Below are 23,843 nucleotides of genomic sequence, written 5' to 3' on the forward strand. Positions count from 1 at the left end.
GAAGTTGACAATTGCTCTATATAGCGGCGGTGGACATAAGCTTCTTCTTGCTGTAGGGCTTTAGTAAGTTGACGTGAGGCATGTCTAAAGCTTTGCTTAGCAGATGGCGATCTGTGGAATTGCCACTCGCGACGTAAACGCCGCTTTTCGAGGACGAGCTGTTCGATTTGTAGATTTGTCTTTTTATTGCTTTGTGTATATATAGTTTGCGATGTTGAGGCTCGAGCTGCAGAGACGAGTACAGACTCAAGTGAATTAACAAAGCTGTCTACGTTGGCTTCATCGTGGAGATGAGGACTTAGCTCAATGTGTGAGCTGATATATTTTCTGTACTTAACCCAATTGGTTTTCTGTGAGGTCAATTTTAATGGTTGTTCCAATGTTCCTGGATGTCGCAGTAGAATAAACAGGACAGGCGAGTGATCAGATGAAAGATCCGATAGGGAATTGGCGCTTGTCAGATTTTTAGGGATATTTTTGGTAATCGCAAAGTCTATTATCGCAAAGGGGGCAGTATACGGCGGCTAGTGTAAGTTGGTTGCCAGTATTTAGTTGTATATTTATAGATGTGGCCTGTAGGTAGTTTTTAGCAAATTTGTTTTGATAATGGTGCTTTATGCGGCTTCTGATTAGAATTCCAGTCCCACCATGTGCTTTACCATCTGGATGATTTGTTCCGTAGAATGAATATCCTCGTAGTTGAAAATTGTATTTGTTTGTAAGGTGTGTTTCCGAAAGCAGCAATACATCGATATGATTGTCGAGTAGGAATTGAGCTAACTCAAGCTTATGTTGCGAAACGCCATTAGCGTTCCACGTAGATATCCGTAGGAAAGCCATTATTTGGATTGTTGTGAAACCAGCATTTGAGTCAATAGATTTTGGTTTCGCATTAAATCTTGCATAGTTGTGCGCTTAAACGACATAAATTCTATATTGAATTCTAAATTCCGTCAAGCTTTGTTGTAGGCTGCATATCATAGCTTCAAAGTTGCTTTTTGGCTGCTCTGTTGGTTGATGTTGCTGAGCCGTGTTCGGTTCTTGGTATGCTGATTGCAGAAATGAGCTTCTTGAGGCAGGTGTCGCCAGTCCTGATTTTAAGGCGCTTGCGTATGTCACATTTTTGTCAGAGTTAATGGGTCCTAGTGAGGATCTGGCTGCAGTCGAGAAGAAGACTTCAGGGTTTGATCTGGACGCCGTGAACTGTCCATTTTGGGTGCGGGCAGCTATTCCTTTCTGGTGGATGCGACTTTTCAGCTCCTTATAGACTGGGCATCCTCTATAATTAGCAGTGTGATTGCCACCGCAGTTGCCGCACTTTTTCGAGTTGCTGTCATCTTTGCTCGCTGGGCAGTGTGCTCTCCGCAACTACACACACCGGGCGCAGTTTACAGTATGACCTTGTATGGCCAAATTCCTGGCAGTTCGTACATTGTACCGGGCCATTGCGTTTGTGCGGTTCCTCAACTGTAATTCTGCGGTGCAGCAGGTACTGAAGATTGTATATTGGGTGCACTTCGTATTTCTTCAGGAGCTTGGTTTCTGGTTCGAGCTCAACCTTAAAGAGTGGCTGCGGCTTTCTATCCCTGTTAAGGATATTAAAGACTGTCTTGGCGCTAAAACCCTTCTCCTGTAGCGCCTTTTTTATCTCTGCAGGCGTTACTTCGGGCTCTATGCCCTTAAGTACGACTTGCAGGCCCTTGCTGCTTTTTAGCTGATACGTGTAAAAGTTCTTTTTATTCTCGGTAAGATATTTTGATAATACTCTGTAGTTATCTTCAGACTTCATTTGAACTTTTGTTTCTTGAATGTTGCCCTTTACAAGGGGTATTATGTGGAAGTTATCCTTACCAATAAGCTCAATAATTTTGTTGACAAGAACATTGGAACTTTTTTCGCGTATATAGATAGGCGGAGGTTTTGGCTTCCTTTTCTCAACTTCAGTGGATTCGACCGCCTCAACCTCATCGGCGTCTGCCAAGATTTTAAATCGGTTTGAGTTAATGGGCGTTTCTTTTGGTGCTAGGCTAGCATTGCCACGGGTTATTTTGCGTTTGGAATTCAGGGGGCTCAGCTTCCTTTTGATTTGGATGTAGCGATCCATGCCAGTCTGTCTGCACAGCCGGCTTAATATAGTCATTGTTTTTGTTTTGGTTTTCGGGCAGCGCGGACGTATTACTATTTGCGCTGCTAGCTGATGACGTCGTTAAACGCGCTGTCGATACAGTTGCGGTTGTTGTTGTTGTTACTGTTGACGTTGTCAAAGAAATTGAGGTGCTAGTTACTGCACTCTTTGGCTGCAGAGACATCGATGGTATCGAGGGGGAGCAGGAACGCACTCTCTCGCTCTCTACGTTTAAGAATTCGGTCAAGTTGGGGGTAATTGACCGCGCTTGATCAGAGCTTGCATGGTTTTCGGTTGCTTTAAAAGAGAAGTACGCGTTGTTTCTTTGTACTGAGAGCCGTCTCTCGTCTTGCTCACGTTGACGTTGTGTGCGAACGTCGTTTAAGCTCATTGCAGTCGAGGTTGATTTAGTTTGAGTTTTAAGAGTTATGTTTTATATTAATTAATTAATTAATTAATCAATATAAACATTAGCGATTTCATCGCAAAAGGCGTCTTTTCGCGTTATTGTAGATTTCTTAGACCAGTCTCTGCACTTTTATGATTTTATTGAATATTTTTTCCCGGAGCACAATAAAAAACACGTCTGCATGCGACGACAGCCGGATAAAAAAAAAAAAAAATGGCGGTTCCTTAACTGGCGGCACAGAAATTTGCAATTTTTGGTGGCGAAAATTGGATACTAACTTCATTTAAAGGAGTCTTCGTGCAAAATTTTACATCTTTACAATGTCTCTTATTGTCTCTGAGATCCACGCGTTCATACGGACATGGATATTTTGACTCCCCTGTTGATGTTGATCCAGAATATATTATATTTTATATACTTTATGATTCTGAGATGGTTTATTCTCAACGTTACATACATTCACTATTCATTTATAATATGTAGAACATACCTTTGTACTCCGGGTATAAAAAAAACAACGAATTGCTCGTTGACATGTTATATGATGGGGAAAAATTCACTACATGTACATATTTCTGTTAGATTTCAAGAAATCGGCTTAGTCTTTTTTCTTAATTTCTTCTTTTGATGGGTCCGATCACTCAAATCGTTACAACTATACGAAATATGAATGTCTTGTTTCGGTACAAAAATATTTTGTAGAGAAAATTCTCTTTTTTTTTCTTATAAATGTGTTATGTGTTATAGATGTGTTAGGGTTATATGATTAATTTAATAATATGTTTTTTTCTACAGAAATATGCCCCACGGAATGGAGTAGACCCAGAAAACGCTTATGCGTGATTCTGATAACTAAGAACTCTGAAAATAACGAATTGGAAAGAAATACTCTTAGAAATATTGCTTTGAAAAGGGAGTATAACAATGAAAGAGTTCGATATGCTTATATGTTTAAGGTAAGCAGCGGTAATTATATGTAAACTTCTATATAAAAATCATTTACGTCTAGCGGGTTATACAATTTTTTATTTGGGTATATACATTTTATTAACCCTCTAGTGCCCAAATTTTCTTTTCCAAGAAAAAAATTATTTTTGGATTCAGTATGTATCAAAATTAAATGTTTGTTTTAAAAAAAAATTATTTTTGCTCGGATCTAGTTTTATATGACTATATCCTTGGACCGCCTAGAGGCGGCTTTGGGATGATAGGCCAACAAAAAATTAGGTAATCAATTCTTTTGTTGCACACATTTGTTCGTCCACAGATAAGCGTTAGCGCAGCGGAACTAATTGATACTTGTCATTGAAATGAGTCGCGAGCAGTCGTATTTTGTATAAAGGATCGTGGTCGTCAGAATCCTTGGAGGGCAACTTACTGTTGTCATTAAAATGCAAATTTCTAAATTTGTTGTGGAAAACGAAGTATTGGATCCTTTTGGACAGCATACAAATTTGTTTGCTAAGTGATATGTTCAATAATAGTATAATAAAAAACAAGAAAGGAAAGCTAACTTCGGGCGGAGCCGAACCCTTGATATACCCTTGCAGTTGTGCCATTTTCGATCGTTCAGTTATATGGGAGCTATAGGATATAGTCGCCCGATCCCGGCCGTTCTAACTTATGTGTGCAAAGTTTCAAAGATAGCTTTAAAACTGAGAGACTAGTTTGCGTAGAAACCGACAGACAGACGGACATGCTTATATCGAATCAGGAGGGGATCCTGATCAAGAATATATATACTTTATAGGGTCGGAGATGTCTTCTTTACTGCGTTGCACACTTTTGACCAAAATTATAATACCCTCTGCAAGGGTATAAAAATTGAAAACACTTGAATGGCGTATCCAGATTTTGAAGTTCTCCGAGGTCAGGCTCATTAAAGGATATTGCAGATATATCCATGAATAGGTTCATTTGGTCACACAACATCTTTTTGAAAAGCGGTGCTTTTGGATCCATAGTCCAAACAGATCCACATTCAGCTATTGTGCTTTCTTTAACATGAGCAATATTATGATCAGCAGGCGCTTTACGTTTGCGTTTCTATGCTTGAGGTGAATTGGACGCAATCGAACTTGAGGATGACAACCATTTTGCAAAAGGAGTAGGACTTCCGCTTGAAGTTACACAAATCTCTCTACCCAACATAGATCAATGTCATGGTGTCAATGCCAAAATCATTAGAATTTAATAATTTTTTAATCTCCACGTCGGAAAGAGCTGATAACTTATTTACATTATTCAATTAATTCATTATTCAAGCAGTTATTCGTACTTAAATATGTCATAAGTTGCTTCCCTTTCTAAATTAATTTATAAATTTTTTTTCCCGAATTGTCCCAAGACCGCCTCTAGACGGGATATTTTATAAATGCAATAAAAAGCTAACGAAAGCTTATTTTTAGTGTGAGTTTCGTATTTTGCGTCCTTGAGACTATCAACAACACGGTACAATATTTTATTTCACCGGCAAACTATTTATAATATTTAAAAAAAATATTTACATTTTGCACTTTTTACAAAATAATTACTTCATTCGAGTTTCACAAATTTTCTTCTTCAAATGAATACAGCAGCTTGCGCAACCTCTAGTATGTATTCCAAAAGCAACCAACTTAATTTTTGGGCTTTCCCAAATTAGAAACAATGCAAAACCGAGTCAAAAGGATTGAAAAGAATAAAATAACGGTATTTTTAACATTACCCGTCTAGAGGCGGTCTTGGGCACTAGAGGGTTAAATATACAAAACAAAATAAAAGAATTGCTGTACTCATAAGTGAAAAATATATAGCATAGTTGTATAGCTTTTCAAAGTAAATATAAATGCATAGAGACAAATAAAGGAGCATTTTTCCTGAACTGGTGCTAATAACTGGTGCATAATTTGTGGCTATATATATGTGATATATATAAATAATATACTTGTATATGTGAGATCAGCCAATAACAGACGTTATAGTTGTTATTGATACGCTTTTACTGGTAGAAACCGAATTAAACTTGAGCCTCAGCACAAGGAAATGCTTTCGTGGAAATTATGTTATTTATTCGGGTAACACTGTAATGTGGGTAAAGCAAAACCCAAAATCAGTGAAACAAGTGTACATTATCGCGGTCATGAAGGTCCTATGACTATGACTTTAACATAGGCAAAATTAAATAAATTATTTTATCAAATAAATTAAATAAAAAAACGCGAATTAAATAAATTTTTAATGTATATATTCATATAACACAATAGTCTCTTAAAGCAATTTTTTTTATCATTTTAAATTTCCATTTTTAAACTTTATTTAATTATTTTATACAAAATTCCATGTATTCTTTCATCCATAAAAATTGTTAGTTTATAAATAGAATTAGAATACATAGAGTTAGAATAAATTATCAGAAACACCTTGTATTGATCTCCACTAAATAAGCCCTTCCGTAACACCTTTAAACGCCTATACCATAGATTATGGTCGAGAATTATGACCAAGGTTGGGTGGGCATAAATGGAGCGTCGGAGATTCCGAGAGATTTCGTATAGGTCCTACTGGGGGTCCATTTCATGGGAGCATCACTCTAAGTACCTTAGTTTAAAGTACCAAGAGATGATACTAAGGAACGAACCGATTTACTCTGTATTCGCCACTAACTATCTTTATTATGGACAAGGTGATCTTTTATAAGATCAGAGAATTTACTAAGGTTAAGCCAGCTGGTCAATGCTAAGGAAAATGCGTACACTATGGTCAATGTTGAAGGAAGTATGTGCTATAAGGTTAATGTTAAAGAATGTACGTGCTAGGTACTAGTTCTGGGTCTGCTGATTTAGATCGCTTGGCAATGGGTTTCTGCTTAGCTCGCTGGTTTTGCTTGCTCCGATTAGTCGGTCTTTCCTACCGCTGATATGGCTGATTTCTGTTTATGGCGCCCAAAATGGCTACCAAAAAAAATATTTGAATTATGTGGGTGAGATCTCCAACATTGGTTGTCTCCTTCGCCTTGTAGCGCGCCCTCGAACCATTCTTTTTGGGGTTTTCATGTAATACAAAGAGTTTTTCCTGGTTGGTCAGTGCGCATACAGGATTCTCGGTCCATTCTTGGCATTGCTTCTTGGTCTCTTTTGAAGATACCTGTTACCCATGCCGGGAGCTCCCCTTGAGCTTGTGGTTTAATTTCCTTCAGAGGCTTTTCTTGTTGATCCGTCATCGGCGGAGAATTCTTATACTTTTCAAGTACTAGACTACTAGAACTTCGCACCGATGCGTTGAATTCACCGATTCCTTTTAAAGACTGGATAGCTCCCGGTGCCCTAACCGCGTGATTAAGGACGATTTTTTCAGCATTGGACTCTAGAGCTGATTCAAATCACACTGGCCCGATCACAATCCATTTTGTGCCCACAGAAGGGCTGAGGCTGAACACACCACTCGTGATGAGCTGGAACGATGAGCTTTCGTCATTGTTACTGGTTGCCTGACGCTCAAGGTGTTTTAACATCTGCTTCAGAGATAGTCGAGTGGTTGGATCAGTGCTGGCTAGTTCTAGAGATGACAGCGTGTGTGAATCTTTCCCCAATAATGTCTATCAATATTAGATCCCAGTTGACTGTTGACACATTGAGTGCATTGAGAGTGGCGACTGTTCGGAGCACGATATCATGCAAGCTGCGCAGCTGGTCCGCTGATCCATTACTTCTGGGGTGTACTCAAAGCTCTTGGATCGTGGACTTAATTAACAGCCGTTCATTATGGGACCTGGCATTTTTTAGCGTTGCCAGGCATCCTGGTAAATGCCCTGTCTGTTAATTGGTGTTGAGATTAGGTTTTTGGCTTCAACTATTATATGATTCTCCAGATGCCGGAACTTTACTGCGCCGCTATGGTATTGATTCCGTGAAAATTTCGTAGATTCGGAGCCATTGCCGGTAATCTCCGTCAAGTTTTGGGATATCGACTGGTGGTATGCGGTATGCCGATGCGGTAGTGGGTTTTTGTATTGATACTGGATACGAATATGGTGCTTCGCTAAGAAATGAAAAATATTCTGCTCATACAGCTTAAAATCTATCATCGGTGTGTCCATCATTTGGTTCCAGGTCTATGAGGTCATGGTACCCCGTTGCGATTGTCTTCCACATATCCTTCATATATTGTTTGATGTTGCACAGAAAATCTTAAAGATCGTCTAACCGCCCTTCCTGCCTTCGTTTTAGTCATGCAAGTCGAAGGTCTTCTGATTCATTTCCTCGTGATTGTGTCTTTGGCTCGAGGTTTTCGCCTTGATGGTATTCCATCCGAAAATATGGCTTCATATTTTTTCACAAGGTCTTCTAGCGCTTTGGCCTTCGTGAAATACTCATTCTCATGACATAGTGCTAGCTCATGGAGCTTGGCAATTTTTTTTTTAAATTGAGTTCAAGAGTGGGTGAGCTGACTTTGTCTCGCCTCGTACCTATTTGAGTTTTCGCAGTTTCGCTTTGCATAGCTTTGTAAAGCTTTGCATAGCTTGTTTCCTTAAATTTGCTCATCAATAAGCATTTGGGTTACGGGGTCTGATTCGGATCCCAGGTTTGAGGTTTTAATATGTTTAATGGTCGAACTGCCGTGTGGCTTGTGTTCAGGTTGTGATAAAATAGAAACTAGGGAAGTCGAAAATTTAAAAAAATATCGTATCAATGATATTTCTTTTATAAAAAATTTGATGATAATATTTAAAAACATCACTTCAAAATATCCAAATATTTGATATTTCGTTTTTTTAAATATAAAATTGTTGACGAAACGTTTCCGCTCGTGTTTATCACTCTCTCGCTCTTTTAATTTGGTGCAATTTGGTTTTATATCAATTTTTGGTTTTCAGTTGATAACTTATCAATTTAATTTGTTTCACTTTTAAGATTAAAATCAGAGTGAGCAAGGAAAAAATATATTAAGATTAAAAAAAAAATATCGCGATTTCGATATTTGTACAAAAAAAATATCACGATATAAATATATCATTTTACGCGGGGTATCACGTTGGGGTCACCAAATGTTCGTCCGTAGAGCGTTATGCGGGCGTAACGGTAGGTCCCGGGGTCGTATTCAAAGAACGTATAAAAGGTCTGACTAATGGCTCGCTGGTTTTGCATGCTCCGGTCAGTCGGTTATTTTTACCGCTGATATGGCTGATTTCGGTTTCTGGTGCCGTCTTTTAGAGCTGGGTTATTAGGTCTTGGCAATAGGTGCAACAGTCCTACAAGTTTCATTTTCCGAAAATTTTTCTCTACGGTTTTTATTTTCTTTGGTTCGTAGTGCACGTCATTTATTCTAAAAACTTCGTAGGCCTTGGCAACTTCATCCCCTTTCCTGACGAACCAAAAACTGTAAAACAGGCGTATCCATGTACCCAAAATCCTACCCTAAGTCGTGCAAGCGCAGTATTTTACCTTTTTGAGCGAAGAAAGACAGGGGACTAAACCCAGCGTTCGCAATGACACCGGTCAAAATTACAAAATTTAACGGAAGTTACCGACAATGGCTCGGATTCTGATTTTCACGGAATTTGTCCAAAATCAAGACTATGGAGTTAAATTCCGACATCTGGAAATTCATGTAATGGGTGAAACCAAAAAACATAATATCAACATCAATTGGCGGACAGGCTACCAGGATGCCTGGCCAGGCCCGGCAGGAGTAGTGGGTTGAGTGGGTAGCTAGACCCACTCGAGAAATCCCGAGAAGTAAAATTGCTCACTCGAAATAATCGAATGCCATATATCGTTAACTTGGATGATGTACACATTTTGAATTTCACGCGGGAAACATGCGGGCTCGGAGCATGCGCATGGTGTACGTGCACATATAACACACAGCCAACGACAGCTGTGTATAACCTGGCAGCAAGCGCCATTCAAGGCACCGGGTGGGAAGGGGGCACCAAAAAGTACTGCCTGGTAACAACACTCGACATCAAGAACGCCTTTAACTCAACAAACTGGTCGCGGACGTAAGAGGCGCTTATGAGGATGAACATACCTGGATACCTCCTAAGGATGGTGGATAGCTACCTGAGCAATAGATCTCTTCTATTTGTCACGAACGAGGGACGCAAAGAGCGCGAGGTCACCGCTGGAGTGCCCCAACGCTCAGTGCTCGGGCCACTGCTCTGGAACGCGACGTACGATGGTGTTCTTCAGATTCCAATGGCCGAGGGAACATCTTTAATTGGATTCGCCGATGACGTTGCAGTGGTGGTCGTGGCGAAGACAGTTGGGGAGGTGGAAGCTACTACGAACCGTGCGATCGAAAAAGTGGAGGCTTGGCTAATCTCCGTCGCACAAGACGGAGGCAGTGCTAATCTAGTGGAAAAAAGTGAAAACAGCAACGGTCCGCGTAGGAGGAGTGGCCATCACTTTTAAGAGAGTGATACCTCGGAGTGATGCTGGACACGCGGCTCTCATTCCGGGAGCACTTGGAGTATGCTCACAAGAGGGCAAGTGAGACGATAAGGGCACTCTCACGCATGCTGCTCAATATTAGAGGCCCGAGGCAAGAAAGGCGTAAGCTCATCACCAGCGTGGTAAGCTCGCAGATTCTCTATGCCGCCCCGGTGTGGGCCAAGGCAATGAATGTGGTGCATCAAGGCTGATTATCGGCTTTGTGCGTTACGCACGTCATGCGCCTTACGAACGGTGTCGGCACTCGTGATCGCCGGTCTCATTTCGCTAGGGGAACTGGTCCGGGAGAAGCCAGAGCTGGCCGAGACGGCGCAGGACGAAACCGCGGCAGAGCTTATGGGAAAACTCTACAAAGGGACGTTGGACGCACAGGCCCATTCCGGATGTGGGAATATGGACCGGAAGAAAGCACGGCGAGGTGGATTTCTACCTGACTCAGGCCCTTAGTGGACACGGGTATTTCAGAAGCTATTTGAAGCGATTCGGGCACGAAAGAGAGGATGGCTGCCCCTCATGTGGCAGGGGGGTCATGGAGGACGCCTACCATGTCCTCTTCGACTGTTGGCGCTTCGACGAGGAACGGACCAACCTTGAGGAGAGCTTGGAGGAGACCTTCTTACCGGAGAGCAGGAGCCACTAATGCTGGAGTCGGGACGCAAATGGGAAGTTACAGCCAAGTTTGTGGCAAAGGTTTTGAAGGAGCTGAGTGCCCTGAAGAGGGTGCGTTGTTTCTAAGTTAGGAGTTTCAGGAGTTGGGCGAAGCATTGCTTCACGGCCGTACCGTCCAACACAGCAGCATCAAGCTCCTCTAGCCCCAATAATAAATTAAATTAAAAGTAATTTACATAATGTACTGGTAGGATATTTTTAACATACAAGCAAATAAATAAAATACGAATATAAAAAAATGAGCAAGCGAACAATTTGGGGGGTGTTGTGGATTTCTTGAAAAAATACGAATGGGCTAGAGGGCCCATTCCCAGATTTTGTTCGTTATGTTCGTCTGTACATAACAATTCCAGGGTCATCCTGTTCAAATGAGAGAAGTTTTTCCGTCCTTCGTCGACTGAAAACATATTAAAGGTCGACAATGTCACAAAATCGGCTGAACAACGTCGCTCTTCTACATATTTATTCAAATATGACCGACGAGCTCGATCGGGAAAAACTCGTAAATGAGTTTATTTCGCGTAATTCAAAGCGTACTAGTGTTTTTGCTCTGCGCAAATAATTTTGTTTTGGGAAAATGACACGATTTTCATGTTTTGTGATTTAATTTTTTTTTGGTATTAACATTCAATCTTAGTTATTACGTTTAAGAGTCACAAATTGCATTGAGTCCCTAAATGGGGAGGGAGACGGAAATCACCGGGATTGGGCCAGAAACTGGAATCAGCAATTTCAGCGGCAAGAATGACCGACTGATTGGGGCGAGAAAACCATCGAATTTAGAAGAAACCCAATACCAAACGATTGGAGTCAGAAGACCCAGAACTAGTTTACTTAGCATGTACTTTCTTTAACATTGATCTAATTGAGCGTACTTTCATTAACATTGACCTGCAAATCATCATTAAGCCACATAATATGTATGTAATTAAGTATCTCAAAAAAGATTAACTTTTCGATAATAAAGTTGGTCTCGAACTAGAACCGAACGAGGTTCGTTACTTAGTGCACATAGCCACATAGCAAAAATTAAATTAGCCACTTAGTGTATTTAAAATATCCTCAGAGTGCTGCTTCCGACAGAAGGACCACCAGCTGGATCATTAGCCGAAACCAGCCGAGACCAGCCATCCGTAGCACTTATCCCACACACCTCTCCTCATCCTGACTTCTCGAGCCGCTCCTTACTCACAGCGGCTCATAAGACAATGCAGGTTCGACGATAGTGGCCGCAGAACTCTTTACGGGCGAACATTTTGTTGTCGTGCAATGGGTTTTCTGTCGCTTCGTCCGGCACCTCGTGAAGGCGCAGGGCGTCTGTAACGCACAGAGGATTGATAACCAGCACATAGTAAAGTTTGAGTTTTACCCGCTGGTAATGAGCTTACGGCTTTCCTGCCTCGGACCTTTGATCGTACTTGCTTTTTATACGGAGAGCCAAGATTTCGCTATTTTACCGTGTTGCCGGTTTATGGTACCGAGCGAAGGGAATAGGGTGGTCGCTAGCCGTGTACATTTTGGCAAAGTCTGAAATTTGTCCGAAGCTTCCGCTGACAATAGACAGATCAATGATTGATCGGGCGCCTGCTCTTTTGAAGGTTTCCTGGTTGCCCTTGTTGAGAAGAGCCAGGTCTAGGGAGGTAGTATCTCTAGCAGGGCTCTGCCTCTAGCATTTGTGGTGGGACACCCCCCACCTGAGCCCAGGCATTAAAATCCCCAGCTATAAGCTCTGGCGTCAATTGCTAGATCTTCTAGGACCTTGCAATAGGCATCGTATGATAGGCCTCTCCAGATACTCAGATGCCTCTCCGATGTACTCTCACGATGTACTCTGCGATGTACTCTCTCGCTCGTCTTGGCGCGTTCTATGACAGATCCATATTGCCGTCTTGCTTAGTCGCTCAGGCCGATGCTATATGGCTCATTAAGGAGTTTATGCGCCGCTCTGAAGTGATTCAGATAAAGGTGCACTTCCATATTGTGCTTTCTTTCACTACCTCTTTGAAGTGCGTACTCCGCCACCTCCTCAGTCGATATAAGCATGTCCGTCTGTCTGTCTGTCTATCTGTCAGTTTCTACACAAACTTGTCTCACAGTTTTAGAGCTAATGAAGCTCTTCGACTCCGCCCGAAGTTAGCTTTCCTTTATTGTTTTATATCGAATTTATCACGAAAACAATAAAAAAATGGGTGGCGGTATATATCACTAAATTTCAAGAACTACGAAAACAAATTCGTGAAGTCGGATTCACGTTACAATTTCGAATATATCACGTTACAATATTCCGTAATAAACTTAAGCCTAGCTTATCTATTGCGGCGAAGGGGGCGAATTCACAGGATAGCTCAATTGAGCTTTTCTTCCGCTCCCGCTCCGCCCTATGATAACTTATACTAGACTTTTAGTTCAATTTCTATTTTCCATTTATCTATCTATATTGTTAATCAATAATATAGATAGACCCTAGACCTATATTATATCAACTCTTCATCGGCCCTATTAAAGGCCTCCATCCGGCTTCAACCAACTGGCAGCCTCGCCAGTGAACTGCTCTCTTAAACACATCTCCAGAGCTAGTCCTCGTGAAGGCGACCATGAACCTTTCGTCCGCGCCCGATGTTTTCTTACTGCTGCAGCCACTTCGACCGCACCTGTACACCCAAGACGTACCCCCGGGACTATCGCTGCCACAACATTTGCTTGGTTGACGAGACAAGCCGCCATCGCCGCAAGCCGCGTTAGACCCTGCTAGTCCGGGGTCCGCGGAGCTGGTCTAGCGAGGAGCGACCCGCCTGTCAACAGGTGCCCGGGAGTCAACGCTTCGCCGACGCTTGGGTCCTGACTGAGTCCGCATTCTTTTTCTTCCATCTGCAAAAGTTTTGTTGACGGATCAAACCGGGGAATCGTTGGCCACTTATCTTCCGGCTCCGTTAAAAACGATTGACCTGTAAACCAGATCAACTCTACCGTCTCCTTTACGTCTCCACCTCTTGACACTATATCTGCCGTGAACTGTTTAGTTGGTACATGCCGCCACATGCTATCCTCTGACCACTCTTGAATCTCAGCAACTTTATTTGATACGAACGTTGACAACGACGATGGATGGGAACGTATTCAATGAAGAAAAACTTCTGAATCTGACCAATATATACTGCGTTCGATCGATACTTTAATAAGGGGCTTGATTTTGCCGCAGAGGTCTGCAAGAACGTGAGCGGCACAAAACTCAAGACGGGGGAGCGTCTTTGTCTTGAGCGGCGCTACTCTCTACCTTGCAGGCAACGACGAGACTTTAATACCTTCTGCAGATTCGCACTATTTCAAGGACTCAGATGGGTCTTTTCTCCATCTGCTTTTCTATCTGCTTCATTCACCATTACTTAGCGACACATCTTTTTTATGTCGGCTATCAGACCGAATTTGTCTCAGTGCATACGCATTCTAAATCGGAGCTTTCTGTCTCCATTTCATATGCGAATAAATAAACATTTTTATAACGTGGTGAAACAAATAATTACCTTGTTATTATTTTGGATAAAAGTCATTGAAAAATCTCAATGACCAAACATATATTAAAATAAACAAGAAAGGAAAGCTAACTTCGGGCGGAGCCGAAGTTTATATACCCTTGCAGTTGAGTCACAGTCCGCTAGGTGGCGCCACGCATCTTATATTATTGGATATATAGCAGATCGTATATAGTCGGCCGATCCTTATGAAATTTGGCAAATCAGATTATTTTGTCCAAAATAGATCCTATACCAAGTCCCATCTTTCTAACTTAAAAAACACCAAAGTTATGCCAATTCCGATCGTTGTATGACAGCTATAGGATATAGTCGGCCGATCCTTATGAAATTTTGTATTTTGGTCAAATATAACATGTGTGGAAAGTCCCAACCCTCTATCTTAAAAACAACGAAGTTATGGCATTTCCGATCAATCAGTTATATGGCAGCTAAAGGATATAGTTGGCCGATCCCGGCCGTTCTGACTTATGTACTACCTGCAAGGAAAAGAAGGATGTGTGCAAAGTTTCAACTCGATAGCTCTAAAACTGAGAGACTAGTTTGCGTAGAAACCGACAGACAGACGGACAGACGGACCGACGGACAGACGGACATGCTTATATCGACTCAGGAGGTGATCCTGATCAAGAATATATACTGCGTTGCACACTTTTGACCAAAATTATAATACCCTCTGCAAGGGTATAAAAATTTATAGTAATTCGCCGAATTATTATACTTTAAAAATATATAATAAAAGTAATATTTTTTAAATTAATTAATTATTTTCGATTTCGCATTCTATCGAAGTTAAAATTAAAATTATTTAATTTAACTATTTAAAAAAAAAATAAATAAATTGTATACAATATTATGGAGAGTAATGAGCCGAAAATTAATTCCACGACCCTTAATGATTCAAAAGAAGATTAAATCTTAAAGTAAAAAGCATTCGTCGGTTAGAGGAACGTTTGGAAGTTGTATCACTTCCTCTAGAAAAGACCGAGCTAGAGTGCAGGCTTCAGGATTTAGATGAGACATTTTCAAAAGCTAAATGAGTTGCAAGAGGTCTCGATTATAAGGAATTTACGAGCTGTGGTCCAATTTCGAAAAAATATTAAATCACATGTACCAGCACCTGTCCGCAGAAGAGACTGGCAAACCAAAATAGGAGAAAATTTTGTTTAGCAAGCAACTTAATATAAGTTCGTTGGCGTGCTCCTCTGCCAACACCAAACCAGCTTGAAAGTTATTATAACGCTCAAGACCATTTTTTGGCCCAGTGCAGTCCGTTCGCACGCCTTGCTGTAATGCAAAGGTTCGAGATTGTTAAGTAAGCCCCTGCGGGCTTGATTTTGCCGCAGAGGTCTGCAAGAACGTGAGCGGCACAAAACTCAAGACGGGGGAGCGTCTTTGTCTTGAGCGGCGCTACTCTCTACCTTGCAGGCAACGACGAGACTTTAATACCTTCTGCAGATTCGCACTATTTCAAGGACTCAGATGGGTCTTTTCTCCATCTGCTTTTCTATCTGCTTCATTCACCATTACTTAGCGACACATCTTTTTTATGTCGGCTATCAGACCGAATTTGTCTCAGTGCATACGCATTCTAAATCGGAGCTTTCTGTCTCCATTTCATATGCGAATAAATAAACATTTTTATAACGTGGTGAAACAAATAATTACCTTGTTATTATTTTGGATAAAAGTCATTGAAAAATCTCAATGACCAAACATATATTAAAATAAACAAGAAAGGAAAGCTAACTTCGGGCGGAGCCGAAGTTTATATACCCTTGCAGTTGAGTCACAGTCCGCTAGGTGGCGCCACGCATCTTATATTATTGGATATATAGCAGATCGTATATAGTCGGCCGATCCTTATGAAATTTGGCAAATCAGATTATTTTGTCCAAAATAGATCCTATACCAAGTCCCATCTTTCTAACTTAAAAAACACCAAAGTTATGCCAATTCCGATCGTTGTATGACAGCTATAGGATATAGTCGGCCGATCCTTATGAAATTTTGTATTTTGGTCAAATATAACATGTGTGGAAAGTCCCAACCCTCTATCTTAAAAACAACGAAGTTATGGCATTTCCGATCAATCAGTTATATGGCAGCTAAAGGATATAGTTGGCCGATCCCGGCCGTTCTGACTTATGTACTACCTGCAAGGAAAAGAAGGATGTGTGCAAAGTTTCAACTCGATAGCTCTAAAACTGAGAGACTAGTTTGCGTAGAAACCGACAGACAGACGGACAGACGGACCGACGGACAGACGGACATGCTTATATCGACTCAGGAGGTGATCCTGATCAAGAATATATACTGCGTTGCACACTTTTGACCAAAATTATAATACCCTCTGCAAGGGTATAAAAATTTATAGTAATTCGCCGAATTATTATACTTTAAAAATATATAATAAAAGTAATATTTTTTAAATTAATTAATTATTTTCGATTTCGCATTCTATCGAAGTTAAAATTAAAATTATTTAATTTAACTATTTAAAAAAAAAATAAATAAATTGTATACAATATTATGGAGAGTAATGAGCCGAAAATTAATTCCACGACCCTTAATGATTCAAAAGAAGATTAAATCTTAAAGTAAAAAGCATTCGTCGGTTAGAGGAACGTTTGGAAGTTGTATCACTTCCTCTAGAAAAGACCGAGCTAGAGTGCAGGCTTCAGGATTTAGATGAGACATTTTCAAAAGCTAAATGAGTTGCAAGAGGTCTCGATTATAAGGAATTTACGAGCTGTGGTCCAATTTCGAAAAAATATTAAATCACATGTACCAGCACCTGTCCGCAGAAGAGACTGGCAAACCAAAATAGGAGAAAATTTTGTTTAGCAAGCAACTTAATATAAGTTCGTTGGCGTGCTCCTCTGCCAACACCAAACCAGCTTGAAAGTTATTATAACGCTCAAGACCATTTTTTGGCCCAGTGCAGTCCGTTCGCACGCCTTGCTGTAATGCAAAGGTTCGAGATTGTTAAGTAAGCCCCCGTATGTTTAAATTGTCTGCGAAAAAGTCACACGGTAACGAAGTACAAATCGACTAGATGTCAAATCTGTGCAAGATCGCACCATAAACTTCTGCACCGATTTACAGTGACTGAAAATAATTTAGTGTTACCAGTACCAACAGAAAACCTCACCTCATTATTTGACTCAGAGTCACAAATGGATTCCATTACTTACGATCTTGATCAACGCTTACAGATCCGTAGGGACGAATCGTGCATGAATTTGCTTGGAATCGGTCAAGCTGATTCACAAGTAAAGAAAAAGATGCACACAGTGGTGAAGTCGAGAATTAATGGTAGTGAGTTTCCGTTCGACTTTTGGATTTTGGAAAAAATTTCAGGCTATCACCCTGACCAGTCAGTGAACGTGAAAGATTGGAGCCTACCAAAGAACTTGCCATTAGCTGATCCATATTTTAATAAACCTTAGCGGATAGATATGTTGATTGGAGCTGAGTCATTTTTCGAACTTTTGTCCGTTGGTCAAATAAAGTAAGGTCCGAACCAAAAAACGCTCCTTTGATGGATAGTATCGGGAAAATACATGTGTACTTCCTCAACTCCTCAACAGCCGGTCTCTAGCCTGAATTACTAAGGTGAAATACTAGAGTACTCAATACTACTAGAGATGAAAAATTGTCGTCGTTGGAAGAAGTTCCATCTTCTAAAAAGATTCTGTCGAGAACGGGAAGTCGGATCCAAGCGTTTTGGGCAACTCATTCGAGATAGCCAAACGCCATTTTTTGTCGCTTGAGAGAAGATTATCTCGAGATCCGAATATAAAGAAAATGTACATGGAATTCATGGATGAATACGAATCCCTAGGTCATATGTCCCCTATAAGCAATGAGGTTCTTGCTACTCCACACTTCGTAATACCCCACCAGTGTGTCTTACGGCCTCAAAGTACAACGACCAAACTACTAGTCGTTTTTGATGCGTCCTGTAAGACATCCACACAAGTGGGCCCGCCTTTTAGCATAGGACGGGCGAAAGCTCGTTAACTTAATAATAAAATAAAGCCGAGCGGCCGAGAAGAGTCGGCTTGTGACTAACAACAGCGATTAGAAAATGCCTATATGCTAAACTATAATTAATACATTTATATATATATGTTACATTTATTTATATATGATTCGATTTATGCCGTGGCTGCTGCCTGACCCGACAATATAATAAAATTAATTTATAAACTTTAAAAAAGGAAAACGAAAATAATTAATTAATAGTCGAATAATTATGATAGTCAAGGCACTTAGTGTCCAAAAAATAGGTGGTCGCCAATGACACCGAAAACAATATACCCAACCAAGTTGTAGGGTAGCTCATCCCTTGACATTCCGTTAAACAAAATGCCCCAAAAGATGCATATACCTGCATACATACAACGGTAGGAAGCGAAAACGATAAGTTCACCGCTGCATCTATTTGTATGTACACCAAATAATTTATGCACAAAATATAAAAATTTTTGGTTGCGCTATAACTATTTGTCGGGTCAAGCAGCCGCCGGAAAGAAGTTTGGCCGGCAATAATTTATTGAATTCATGACGTCACTTTTTTTATATTTATGTTCCTCGCTCTATTCTCGTCGCCCGCTCTCGTGCATTCGATCGGCCTCCTTCATCTGCAGTCATGCGCTAGCGTTTGTTTCACTCTCTCGCGGGATCCCTCGGTCGCTCCACAGCATCAAGCGTTGAGCCGCGCACCCGCGTCATTATTATAATTCGGTAGTCAACCCTACTCAGTCACATATGTACATACATATATCAACTGTAGAAACCCCAAAACAATTAAAAAGATTGTATTAATATCTATATATCGAACTGTGCTTGTTTTTATTAAAGCAAATATTTTCAACACTAAAAATAAAGCTCCCGAAAACGCTTGGTAACTAAACATTTGGTGGAACCCGGCGTGATTGTGCTTAGGACAATAATTAGTTAAATTATTTTCTGTTGAAAATTTAAGCTGCGCGGCTAAAATATATAAACATAAAAAAATTAAAAAACATTATTCGGTTTGTGATTTTTGCGCGAAATATTAGCATTTGTTATCATACATACATACATACGTTGCCTGCAGAGTGCTACAATCGCTCATACATATTTTACTCCGTTATATAGAAGTTGCACAGTGGGTCGTGAGCTGACAATAAATAAACGAACTAAAATAAATTTTTTTTGTTGCGAAAATGAATCCGTTTTTCGATTGTGCCTCTCCTGGAAGGAAAGTATTTCTGAGTCAAAGTGCAGTTTTTGAGGATTTTCAAGGATTGTTGTCCTCCTTGAAATCAGTGGAGACATTTCCGGAGGCGATGTTAAATGTGCGGCTCAGCGAATTGGAGGGAATCGTAGTGGATTTCAACAGAACACACAAGGAGCTGTCCGAGCTGGATGATGCAGAACTCAGGAGCGATCTGCGTGACAACTTCAACGATGCGGCAAGGGCGGCACGATTCATCCTGGATCCAGTTTGCTGCCGTCGAGTTCGATGCTGATCAACGGGTTTTCTGCCACCAATTTCGATCCGTCGTTTGGCAGAACTTTTCAGGCTTTGTCGCCACTGCACAGTGGTTGCGCCCATAGGCCAAAAATAAAAAAAGTCATAACAACAAAATGGAGGAAACGTAAACAAATCGCTTCTAAATTGTTCAAACTTGTTTGTGGCATGCTAGGTTTGTCTGGAAAATTAACCGTTCATTCTAAAAATGGAATTGAAGTTGAGTGCATGTGTTCATTTTCACAGTGCATCTTGCGCGCATCGCGATTTTTTCAGAACAAAACCGAACTTTGAAGTGGTCAGATCATTTATTACGTATCCAAACTTAAAATATTTGTTGAATTATGTTAGTAATTATAATATACCAATCTGGCAACCTATATCTACTCAGAGAGAGCGAGCTATAAATCTTCTACTCTCTTATGAACATACATATTTATAAGCATAAACATGTTAACTTTAGTTTTAGTTCTATCAAATCACTTGGATGCACCTAACCACTTCTGTTACTGGAATATACGAACATTATTCCCAACAAAAGGTTATGGGCCCAGAAGCGCCGGTCATTCGGAGTGAAGTGAATTGGCGAAATTTAAACTGAAATATAAATTTGCTAAAGGAGCTCAAAGTATAAAAATTGTTGAATTTACCAAAATGAGTGTGTCTCTGCAAATTGAGAAACTCGGTGATAATAACTATGATATGTGGCGTATGGTCATGCGCAGTGTGTTAATAACCTCTGATCTATGGGACATTGTCAGTGGTAAACTTAAAAGACCAACAGACTCAACGGACTCTGCGGTGTGGTATAATATTGACCAAAAAGCGTTAGCTTCAATTATACTGAATATAAAACCGTCTCAGCTGATGCATATTAAATCTTGCAGAACGTCCTCTGAAGCGTGGCTTAAACTCAAAGAAATTTACATGCCCGTTGGTCCAGTGAGAAAAGTTCAACTCTACCAAAAACTTCATTTGTTGAAATCACAGACAAATTGGCCGAATCTATATCTATTAATATCAATGACGAGTTGAAAGTTATAATGATGTTGACTAATTTGCCAAATAATTTTGAAAACTTTGTTGTGGCAATCGAAACACGTGACAAATTACCATCATTTGAAAACGTAAAACTGAATCTTCTAGAAGAAGGGGCGCGAAGAGAAGAAAGAGATGAACGAGATCGAACAAACGAAACGGTTTACTCACATGTGCATGCAAAAAATCATGAAGATCAAAGAAAAATTGATAGAAGAGACAAAATCCAAAAAAACCGCAAAAAGAATACAGATAAGGGTGACGACCGAGATCACGCCAGAATACCGTTTGAGGGCAAGTGCTACAATTGCAAGAAATATGGCCACCGTGCCAGCGAGTGTCGAAGCAAACCAAAGAATGAGAGAGATAAAGAGCAGCAATCAAATAATTGTCTAATGCACTCTCAAAGCGGCGTTGTCAGCCAAAAATTTGATACATGGTGTGTTGACAGTGGAGCTACCTCTCATATGTGTTGTGTAAAAAGCATGTTTAAAACTCTCAAAAGCAAAAAATCAATTATTATGTTAGCAGATAAAAAATATATAGAGTCACCAGGTATTGGCACAGTAACTCCGAGATGTGCTGTATGTTCCAGATTTGCAAATGAATTTTTTGTCAGTGTGCAAAGCAGCTGAATGGGAGAACTTTATAACATTTGGGCACAACGAAGCTGTAGTAAAGAACAAACATGGAAAAACAATGCTAACCGCCGTTCGAGACAAAAATTTATACACGTTCAAAACAAAAATGCAAAGTAATGCGGTTTATATGTTGAACGAAAATGCGATAAAATGGCATAATAGGTTTGGACACTTAAATTTTCAAAGCCAACAAAAATTAGAAAATGATAAACAAGTGACTGGAATGAATATCAAAAACATTAGCGTAAATATAAATTGCGATACATGTAACAAAGCTAAGATATGTGCAAAACCATTTCCACAAAAAGCAAATCGATCGACCAAAGAATTACTCGAATTAATCCATACCGACGTATGTGGACCAATGAACTCCAAATCATTAGGAGGTAATCGCTATTTTGTTACATTTATAGATGACTATTCGCGAAAAATACACATTTATTTTATGCATACGAAAAATGAAGTTTTTAATAAGTTCAAGTCATTTAAAACTTACGTAGAATGCCAAACGAATAAAATGCTTGCAAAGTGACAATGGTCGAGAATACATAAATAGAGATTTTGAAAATTATTTAAATGAATGCGGAATTAAAAGACAATTAACTATCCCTTATACACCCCAGCAAAACGGTGTTGCTGAACGCGCAAACCGTACAATTATTAAAATGGCAAGGAGCCTAATAACTCATGCAAAAATCGGAGAATTTTTATGGGCAGAAGCGGTGCAAACAGCCGCATATATTAGAAATAGATGTCCAACGAGAGCCTGAAGATGACGTGGCGGAGCCCGATCATTATAGCATTAGCAGTAGCAGCAGTTTGGACAACACCGATGATGGAGAGAGATTTGTAAGCGCAAGTGAACCAGAATCTGATGAAAAAGATGTGAGCGAACAAGGTCGAAGATGCCCTGGCAGACCAAAAATCGTAAGAAATGGGCAGCCTGGAAGACCTAGAAAAGAGTGTCAGGTATTAAACAATCTAAACTCTTTTGAAGATTTCGAAACACCGAAATCCGTAACGCAAGCCCTAGACAGCGAATACAAAAGGGACTGGCAAAAATCGATGCAATCTGAATATGACGCTCTAATCGCTAATAAAACGTGGACATTGGTGGATCCACCTCATGGTATAAAGCCAATCGGCTCAAAATGGGTTTTTCGCATCAAGAGAAACAGAGAAGGCGAAATAGAGAGATTTAAATCCCGCTTGGTTGCCAAAGGCTGTGGGCAACAATTTGGTGTGAATTACTGGGAAACATACTCTCCAGTTATAAGGTACGAGACAATTCGCATGTTATTAGCTATCGCCGTGGAAAAACAATTATTCATGCACCAAATAGATGTCTCTAATGCATACCTTAACAGCAAGCTAGATGAAGATGTCTACTTAACACAACCACAAAATGTTGTCAACAAGAACAATCCCCAAAAAGTTTTGAAACTGCAAAAAGCAATTTATGGACTCAAACAGTCCGGACGGGCCTGGAATGACACTCTAAATGAGGCATTAAAAGCTATTGGTTTCCAACGCTGTAAAAACGAAGCATGCCTATACACACGAAAGCAGCAAAAGGAGTACAGTTACATTGCAGTCTATGTAGATGATCTCATCATAATTTGTCCAAGTAAGGATCAAATTGAAGAAATTAAAAAGCTGATTTCCCTTAAATTCGATATGAAAGACGGAGGACCATTAAGCAATTTTCTTGGAATGGAAATAAAGCGAGATGGCAAGCAGGGCGAAATACGGCTAAATCAAAAAAAAATACATTCTAGCACTTTTGGAAAAATTTGGTATGGAAAATTGCCGAACCGCGTCAACTCCGCTTGATTCTGGTTTCCAAACTCAATGCACGAACGAAAGTTGTAAAAAGGTAAATATAAAAACTTATCAATTACTAATTGGTTCGCTTATGTATTTGGCAGTTATAAGCCGACCAGACATTTTGCACTCTATAAGCAAATTGTCGCAAAGAAACACAGACCCACACGTGGAACATGAATCTGCAGCGAAGCACGTATTACGCTACCTTTCTGGAACCGTAGATCGGAGTCTTCACTACTGCAAATCCGATGGCTCAGTCGATGGCTTTACCGACGCTGATTGGGCAAATGACAAGCTGGACAGGAAATCATACTCAGGGTACACATTTTTCATGGCTGGAGGCGTATTTTCTTGGGCGTCAGCAAAGCAGAGTGTAATCGCCTTGAGCAGCACAGAGGCTGAATATATTGCAATGGCAACGGCAGCTAGGGAAGCTGCATATCTCCAGAAGCTACTGACAGAACTTGAGTGGCCAAATATATATCCCATGACTATAAATTGTGACAACACCAGTGCGCAGCATATCGCAACAAATCCTGTCCAACATAAACGTACTAAACACATAGATATTAAATACCATTACATCAGAGAAAAAGTCAAGTTTAATGAAATATCTTTGAAATATGTAAATACTGAAATGAATGTCG

The 23,843-nt window shown here is 40.2% G+C and overlaps 1 protein-coding gene across 1 annotated transcript in view; it reads left to right on the forward strand.

Moving 5' to 3' along the window:
* Positions 1 to 23,843, forward strand: part of LOC26514089 (dnaJ homolog subfamily C member 16) — a 311,958-nt gene that overhangs the window by 165,297 nt on the left and 122,818 nt on the right. Inside the window, exon 7 of the mRNA XM_032449797.2 lies at positions 3,330 to 3,490. Coding sequence (XP_032305688.1) covers positions 3,330 to 3,490 — 161 coding nt within the window. The remainder of the gene's footprint in view (positions 1 to 3,329; positions 3,491 to 23,843) is intronic.

Source organism: Drosophila ananassae, chromosome 2L (assembly GCF_017639315.1).
Source record: "Drosophila ananassae strain 14024-0371.13 chromosome 2L, ASM1763931v2, whole genome shotgun sequence".
Taxonomy (NCBI): domain Eukaryota; kingdom Metazoa; phylum Arthropoda; class Insecta; order Diptera; family Drosophilidae; genus Drosophila; species Drosophila ananassae.